The sequence below is a fragment of the Pelodiscus sinensis genome, chromosome 1 (assembly GCF_049634645.1).
Source record: "Pelodiscus sinensis isolate JC-2024 chromosome 1, ASM4963464v1, whole genome shotgun sequence".
Lineage (NCBI taxonomy): Eukaryota > Metazoa > Chordata > Testudines > Trionychidae > Pelodiscus > Pelodiscus sinensis.
In genome coordinates, this window is record NC_134711.1 from 189,566,215 (window position 1) to 189,575,304 (window position 9,090).

Consider the following 9,090-nt stretch of genomic DNA (forward strand, 5'->3'; position numbering starts at 1 on the left):
GAACACAGAGCTACTGCAGTTATTCCAAACATCTAAAGTACAGAACAATTTGAATGTGCCACTGTTGTAGGTTTCTATTTTTAATCTTGCTAAGAAAAGTCATCTCTTCCCATCCTTAAGTGTTGGCTTCTGACACAATGTTTCTGTTTTTGTAATTTCTCAGAGGTTGGTGGCTCTCCAGTATCTGAGATTGAAGGCCCTTTCACAACAGCAGATATAGCAAGCAACTGTGTCTCCACAGTGACCTTCCATGAACCGATGTTATGGATTATCTCCTATGCTCTCATGAGTTTATGTGGAATCATCCTCCTTGTCTTGATAATCTTACTGCTTCTTCCACCTCGCTGTCAGCATCGCTACACTGATAATGATGTAGTCAATGATGAGTCGTCATTAGTGCGTCATCGATGGAAATGAGGAGTTTGATGAAAGTCAAGTAACTTTGGATTCTGTTAACACAATGAAGGATAAAGTTTCCAATCATGGAGAGAAAGCCAAGGCCTTATACTTTAGTCTCAAATCACTGTTCCTAGTGCTGGATACGCTCCAGGCATATTGCATCATAACTTTTAAGCTTTATTTTCTAACACTGATTCTGAACCAAAACCTTATAACCATTCTCAAGTGCTACCTTAACTGGTTCTGCTCCTCAATAGTACAGCTGAATCGTTAAGTTCTCCGCAGTGGTTTTTTTTTTTTAAACATTGTGTTCTTCCATCAGATGAACAAAGTTGCTCATCCCTTCTTCACAAGAAGAAAAGAACCATTAAGTATCTAACATTAATCAAGCCTTGAATGTAGAAAAAACCTTAATTTTATTGATTTTTCTTATTAATCACATTAAAGAAATACTATTTTTTACTGTTTACAGCAATTAATTTTGAAATAGTGCTCACAATGTAGGGAAGAGGGAAAGAAGAGTGGTGAATAGCAGACGGAAACAAGTGAGGGCAAGAAGATATTTTAGTTTGCCAAAAAAACCAAACTCCTGTTGTCCATTTGAGTGCATTTTCCTTCGTAGGCCATCCTTCCTAAACAGATTGAAGAGGAAAATTGGGAAATCAAAACTATTCAATCTTAGTATAGAACAAGACTACCTCTGTTAGTTTATAAGGATACTTATTGTTGGTATGTTTGGCAGACACAAAACTGCCCTTAAACCACAAGAAATCTCCAACCACAAGATGTATTTCCTTGACTCCCAAATAGTCATTGCTTAATCTTCATTTTATAAAATAGTTTGCCACTTAAACACGGTAAGGTATGTCAGTTCAGCTCTGGCATGTCCATCTTAGTGAAAAATATATTGATGGTGTTAGGAATGCTAGGTAAGACTGAAAACTACTGTCTGGTACACCTAAAAAGCACACTAAAAAACCACTTTGGATCAGAGTATTATCTCAGTTGTACAAGTATAAATCTGGAGTTTAACAGAGATTAGAATGTGGCCTTGTATTCAAATATTGATGAGTATTTTCTTAGTGGTAAGCCATTGTTGCAGGAGCTCTACCTTGGTTTCCTTAGAGTTCTTGCGTAGTCAGTGGAAAGAAGGAACAGTGTTAGGCTCAGAAATTAAGTTAATTACACTTTTTTAAACACCTACATTTTGCAGCCTGGCTTAAAGTGCCTCTTATGGGGTTTAGCTAGATTTCATATAGCTAGATTTTAGTCTTGCATCTGAAAGTGCTTTTCTTGGAATGAGGAACAGGAAATTTCAGTGCGTGTCTTGTTTCAGGTTTTAAAATCTGGGTAGCAAGAATGAGAAAAATGTGTTAGTTTTATTCTTATTTTCATAGATTTCCCCTATGCTATTTATCACTATAAATCCACACTATAAATTCTTTTTATCTTGTTAAAAAATGAAAGACTATTTTTCCCTTTGTCAGTTCTAATATGAAGATGATGAAAATCATACGAGGAAAGCACTATCTTTGTTTCTTCATGCGAGCTGGGTAACAGTTTTTTTTTCTTTCACATATCATGGCAGTTTTGTTACATAGCATACTCAGATGAAATTTACTGTTTGTTTTTCTTTGCACAAAAGTAGAATAAAGTGTATTGTGCCTGATTCTCAGCACAAAGCTCCACAACTTCTGTTGATTTCACCTAGTATTGGGGTGCTCAGCACTTTTGAAAATGAGGCCCTGTGTTTCTTTATAATTGAAAGTTCATACTGTTGAAACAAATTTGCATGTGGAGCATTGAGTGTAAACATAAAAAAATTCCTGTTTGGAGTTTCACCCAAAGCTTTTGCTTCAGAAAGAATGGTGTTTAATTTTTTTTTCGATTCAGCCCCATTTGACTTGGTACATAGGAATGTGATTGAAAACAATACCTTTTCAGTTTAATAGGAAAATATATTTAATATTCTTGCATTTTGTTTTAAAGTGTGTGTGGGGGTGTGCACAGAGTCTAGCTTAATAGTATAGGGGAGAGTGGAACTCTCTTAATTTGAGGGGTGGGAGACTGTATGCCCTTAAATATTTTCACTTTAGTTTGCTGATTACTGAGAAGGATCTTAAGAATCAAATTATTGAATACAATTCTTGCTATATTTTGTATTGACAATTTAGCTCCCTCCAAAGTAGTTCAATAAACTATTTTTAATGCACTGTATTTCGTATAAAAACCCTTCAGTTTGTTTAATTTTAAATGTCATCAGTCAAGACATTAATAGAAGTACTTGAATTACATACGCAATAATCCAGTAACAGAAATTAAATAAACATTAATACATTGTGAGTTTTCATGGCATTCTTTGCCACTAAAAATCTCTTATGGTTAAAGTGCTGTTAGTTACATCTGCTAGCTGCACAAACTTCATCTTAGCTACTAAATTGATACTTACAGTGGCAGATACTCAGGTGGGTATTGCTTTGTTGCTCTGGCAACAGAAAAAGCAATGGGAACTCTTGCAGGTTTCAGTTGTTAGCCAGCAGCACATTAAGAAAATAATGCACTTGAGCATTTTTCTATGACAGATGAAGCTCAATGATAGACTAAAATCTTAGTCTTTCTTATTCAGGAAGATTTTTTCCAATTTTGAAATAGTGCCATAAGGTATTGATACTCTTGTTGATTTATTTCAGGGATATTCAGAAATTAAAGCACGCTTTCAAAAATAAGGTTAAGGAAAAATAAATATTTATTTTCAGACAATTTGACGCTTTTTAGAACAATAACCAAATATACTCCAAATGATGGAGTAATAGATCAATCAATTCCAATGCTCAGTTTCAGATGCAATGCATCCCCAAAATTAATATTAAATGTATTTACTAGACAAATGTGGAAAAGTCCATAATTCATTGCATACAACTTCTTTAATCATTAATAACGTTTACTGTTTCCTAATGAATTAGACATGTGAGTAAATTCAAGCTGCAGCAAAGCATTCTGTTGCTCCATGTTCAATTTCAGGAATCCTATTTTGGACTACCTATTTCAAGTCGGGCAGTGAAGAGAACTGATAAATGATTTTAAAAACTTTTTTTATATTTTGTAATGAAAGCTGAGCTGAACATTTTTAAACAGCCTGCATCTTCTGCTATAGACATTAAACTTACTTTGCACTGATATATCCATCATTAACTTTCTAGTTCTGAGCTTTCCCTTTGTGTAGATCAATGGGTAGCAAATGGCAGACTCCATACAGATTCTTAAATCTGGATGTGCCACTTCCTTTAGGCCCTTCTTGCCATCTTTGGAGCCCCCTACTTTTCTTGTTGAGTAATTTGGTCCACTCTGATTTTACAGGAGTGGGGAAAGGAAAAAGGGAGTCAGAATACTTTGCCAAGCTGTAACGATCCAACCCTTAGTCCAGTCAATGGAAAGATTCCCACTGACTTTAATGGGTTGGATTGGTCCCAAGAGGTCATGGGTAAGCAGAATGTTGAAGCACCTTTTTCTTATCAAGCTCCTTTGTCTTATCAAGTTCTCTGAGCCCTAAGAACCTCGCAACAGGTGTATTTTTTTTATTCCTGTGCATTTGAAACATGTTACCCTAATGCCTCATCTGAGGTGTGCATTACTGCCCAAAAGAGCAAGCATGAGTGACTATAAGAATGAGTTCTAAACTGTCATCTAGAGGAGAAAACCTAAATGAGCAAATCTATGTTTTAAGATGTCATGCTATTTAAGAGAAAATCAGGTATCAGTTTCTAACTTTTACAGTGAATCTATTCAGTGCCACATGATAATCTCGATGGAAATTTCACCTAAGGTCATAATTCAGTTTACTGGAGAAATTTCTCTAGTATTTTATACCTGTTTTATTTTAATGGTTCAGAGTTGAATGTTAATTAAGGGAAGATGGGGCCAAAATCTTTAAAAGGAGGATATTACATTTGTAAAGCTAGTCTTCAGCTGCTGTACTATGTTGTTCCCAATTATTGTTACGTATTATAACTGGGTTTTCTAAAAGTTGGTATTTTTGTCCTTTCTAAGTTCCACTGTTCTTTAATGTGCATTGCGTAAAAATTTAAAATTTCTGCTTGTTGAAATAAATGAGTAATTGTTCTAACTTGTTCAGTGTGTCTCTTAAATCATGTAATATTTCACTTTCTGGTCACTAGTATTTAGTATGCAACCACTTTGTTCCCAGTGCAGTGAAATTCAAAATTCCTTCGACCAAACGTAGGATTCTCAATAATAACCCCTCAATAAACCTTGACCTCTGAAGTGGGAGTAGAACTTTAGTGATTGAAAGTTGAAACCTGCAGAGGGCTCGCTGCTTTGTGAAGGAGAAAGTTAAACATTCATACTTTAGAAATGAGCTATTTTTCCTTCATCTTTCCCTCAAAATTATTCACCGTTGGACAGAGATCAGACACAGAAAATGTTAGTCCAGTAAGTGAAACTTTTTGAATGATTTAGACAGATGGGAAAACAGTTATACTAATAATGCTTTAGATATTTTAACTAGGTATCTTGAATGTTCCTGCTACAAGATAAAAAGGGACAAACTTCATGATACAATTTTTAATACTACATATTTTTAGGGTTTTTTTTAGTATCCTACTTATCTAGAAATATTTAATGTGCTCTGCTTACATTCTCTCACAAGATGGCACTCCTGTGTCATCTTTCAGATGTGACATCTGCAAATCTTTTTCTTCACAATTGATTTTTTTTTATTTAAATGCCCAACTAATTTGTCATTGCTCCTTCTGCAATTATAGTCTCCCAGCTTTGTGTGTGGGTGTTTGTTTTTTTTGGTTTTTTTTTTTTTTTAAACCAGTGGCTTTGCAAGATGTCTGGCTTTTTAAGAAACTGTTTCTCAGAACTGGAAGAACTTCTTTACCTAAAAGCTTAAATTTTGAACAGCCATCGTATTTGTACAGCTGGGCAAAATGATATAGAAAACTGAATTGTGCTCCATAGACCTTGATTTAAAACTGATTCCATATCTCTATTGGCAGATCTGTGTCTGACACTTGAATTTTTGTTACTTGGATTCATTGGGCTTTATCCTAAGTGCCAAGTACCTTCAACATCTCTCAAGACTCAGCATTTAAAAAGGAAATGAGGAAAAATTGCCTCAATATGCTGTTTGTCAAACAAGGAATTGGTAAAGCATTTTTCCCCTGTGGAATGTATATACAGTAATTGTAAAGAAGGCTAGAATTGTCCGCTCTACCAAATGTATGACTGTAGGAGGATGATATGGTTTTTTATGGACACTGATCATATGAAACTTTGTAGTGGATACATAAAGTAGCATGATTATTTTTATAACATTGTTGCAGGGACAGTTAAGTTAGTTCATCTTGGCAGTAAATGTTCCTTCTTTTTCAATGTTTGTTTATCTTAAGTGTAGTTTTAAATCTAACTTTTATAAAAACAAAATTGAGGTTGTGTTGGTATGCATCTGGGAGATGTTTTTGTGGGCTTGTGTGCTGCTACCTACAATGTTCTGTAAGAATTTTTAATTCTCAAATTACCGATATCTCCTATGCTCTGTATCACCAGTTAAATTCATTCATATTCTCCCCCAATCGGTCCTGTACGTCCAAACCATCTCTACTTATTTTGCCCATCTCTAGAGCAAGTAATTACTCAAGTTTGTAATGTCAGTTTTAATGTCCTTTATCTGAAAAAGGTGAAATTAGTTTTCACCTATGTGGTGTGACTTTGGGCTAATATGCACCAAAACATCCACCCCTTAGGTTAAAACCTGTCAAGCATAAATCAAAATAATAAATTGGCTGCCAACAACCACTGGCTTTCAGTCTCACTGGCTTTTCCAGCTCATTATTTGAAAGTGCTTATTTTACTGCTCACCATTTTTTCTGTTGCTTATTTAAGGCCTATGTTTTTGTATTTTTGTTTAGTCTCACTGAAAAGCAGAAGGCTTAATCTAATATTCTCAGTCTGGCTGGCCTGTGTCCCAAACCTTTGCTTCCAGGTTTCCTGAAGGACTTCAAGGGTCCCCAGAGAAGCTATTTTATTATTTTTGCTTTAAAGTAGAGAGCGGCCCTGATCCTGCAAGTTACTCTGCAACTAGTAGAGCTCCATGAGATTGCAGGGTCCACCTGCATGGACCAACTCCCAGAACCATGACATTCTTGGTTTTATAAAAAAAATTGACATAGATCAGTTCTTAAACATCTCTGCTCTAGCACAATTGCAGGTGGCTATTAGCCAGAACTGCTTTTGGTTTTAGTAGATTTGCTATGTCATGCATCACCGTAGCAGCTAAGTACTTCACAAATATGGCCAAGATTTTCCAAAATAGATGCCAAGTGTTAAGCTCACTCTACAATCCATAATTAGTTGCCTAAGAAAGTTTCATGGTATTTCCAAAGTGCTGAGCGCTGGACATGGATCATTAATGAATTTACCTCCAATAGTATTCTAAAGTTGGGGGAAGTATCCCCATTTTATAGATATGAAACTGAGGCACATAAGATAGCCAGTCTCTTCGGTTTTGGAAAAATTTACCCAGAAATTAAGTGACTTGTTCAAGGTCACATTGAAAGCATATTGCAAAGCAGGGAAACTTCCACAGTTGTTTGGAGTATTAATTCAGTGTTGTGGTCACAGACTAAAGAGAAGAATCCTCCACTTGTCATATTTTAAACAGTTTTAGATTCAAAGCCGCTTTATAACTATCTATGAGAGAGAATTAAACTTTTAATAGAGAGAACTACATCTCCTGGCCACCTCTCCTGTTTGCTGTCTTGCAATGGTAATCACAGCAGTTGTTTACTTTAAAATCAGTTTACTTCCTCTCTCTCTCCCCCCTCCATTACTGCAGGTGCTTTACTGCTTTAAGGTATCATTTGGACCATAGTGACTCATGGTAGCACTCACCAGGGCCACTGCTCCTCCCCCATGCCCTTACCCAGGGCTGGCTTGAGCCATTCCTGCGCCCCGGGCAGCAGGTGCATGATGCATGCGTGGGTCTGCCCCCCGGGCACGCAGCGCATGTGCAGCCCCGCCCCCGGCACGCAGCACATGCGCAGCCCCGCCCCCGGCACGCAGCGCATGTGCAGCCCCGCCCCCGGCACGCAGCGCATGTGCAGCCCCGCCCCCGGCACGCAGCGCATCTTACAGATGCAATCAGGCATGTGGCGCCTGATGGCAGCTCTAAGGGGCACCGCACAGCCCCTGGGCACGTGGCGCCCCCCATAGGTTGGTGCCCTGGGCAGCTGCCTGGCTAGCCCACCCCTTAATCCGGCCCTGCCCTTACCAATATTTTAATTGCTTAATGAAATACTCAAACTTGGTCCCTGTCTTCCCTGCTCTCCCTCCCCCAACAGGCACCAGTCACCACTCCTTTACTGCATCCATGTTTCCACCTATCTTATCTCTTGACATCTGCTTCCTTATTGCCTTGTCCTCCTTGGGATCTCCTGGCTATGGTGTCAACATAATTAGAGCTGGTACAGGAACAATGAACTTACTGGAAAGCAAATAGCAACTACTGCAGATGGCTGGCTAATGTAATATTCCAAACTACAGCAAGGCAGTGTCTCCTACTCTGGCAGGGGCATCCTTCTCATGCCACATTTTCCTACTGCCTGGCAGAATGAGTGAACATCGCAAATGTTCCTATATATTTTAATCTTAGAGCTCCCTGAACGGGGGGGCGCAGTGTTTATTAAGAGAAGCTAATGTGCCCTCACCTCTTATCCTAGCAAGGTAGAAAAATTGTACTGCCACTCCTCTGGAGGAGGATTAGAAATACTATCACTGATCCGCCCCATGGTAAATATGCTAGAATTGTTATGGGTGGTGGTGATGAGGGAAGCTAGATGACTCATAGATTTAGGAGTAGGTGTGGGTTATCTGGTTAAACTTGGTATGTCTAAATTCAGACTTGTGCTACCCTCCCTCTTCTTCATTATTTTTCTCTTATTTGTTCCTTACACATCCCCAGAGGAGGCTCCCCATTACTCTTCTGTGTAGACTGATTGATTTCTAGGGCTAGCTGAAATTGTTTTTGGTTTTAAACAAAAACACCTTTTTGAATTATGCAGAAACTTTTCTGATCATTTCATTTTTTATTGAAATGAAATATTTAGAGTAGTTCAATCAGTTGGAATCACTTTGAATTTTTTTGGCATAAGAATTACCCTCTTTTTAAACTATCATCCCTGTTTTTTCCCCTCTGAATTGATTTATTTAAATACTAGATGGTTTACCCAGCATTGCTTCGGTCTAACTCAATTTTTGCTTTTCTTTATTTAAATCATTTCTCTGGAGTGGAGCAGGGGATGAGGGGTTCGGTAGGCAGCTGCCCTGGGGAACGAGAACAATCCCAGCCATCTGTCACCACAGCAGCTTGAGGCCAGGTGAGGAGCACCTCTCCATAGCCCCTGCAGCTTCAGCAGGCACAGCTGGGGAAGGGGTGCATGTTCCCCAGCTGGGGCAGGTTCAGATTTGTCTGCCTGTTGTTCCCTAGCCAGAGTGAGGAATGCAGCAAATTGTGTACTCTCCCCTTGCTCCCTGACAAAGGGGAACAGCCAACAATATTCCCATATGAATGGGGGAGGGTGGTTTCAGCTCCCTACCTGCCCCTTTCACCTACCTGGTGATAGACTCTCTTCTGTATGGTTTTATGAGAAGCAATCCCATTTTCTTGGC

At 38.3% G+C, this 9,090-nt stretch overlaps 1 protein-coding gene across 2 annotated transcripts in view; it reads left to right on the forward strand.

Moving 5' to 3' along the window:
* BACE2 (beta-secretase 2) overlaps positions 1–4,526 on the forward strand; it is an 81,082-nt gene extending 76,556 nt beyond the window's left edge. The window contains exon 8 of one of the 2 annotated variants that reach the window (XM_075912134.1): positions 164–371. In XM_075912134.1, coding sequence (XP_075768249.1) covers positions 164–220 — 57 coding nt within the window. In that variant the 3' untranslated portion in view covers positions 221–371. Of the gene's footprint in view, positions 1–163 lie in introns of both variants that reach the window. The other variant, XM_075912127.1, reaches the window with a different exon arrangement.
* Positions 4,527–9,090: the final 4,564 nt, after the last annotated feature.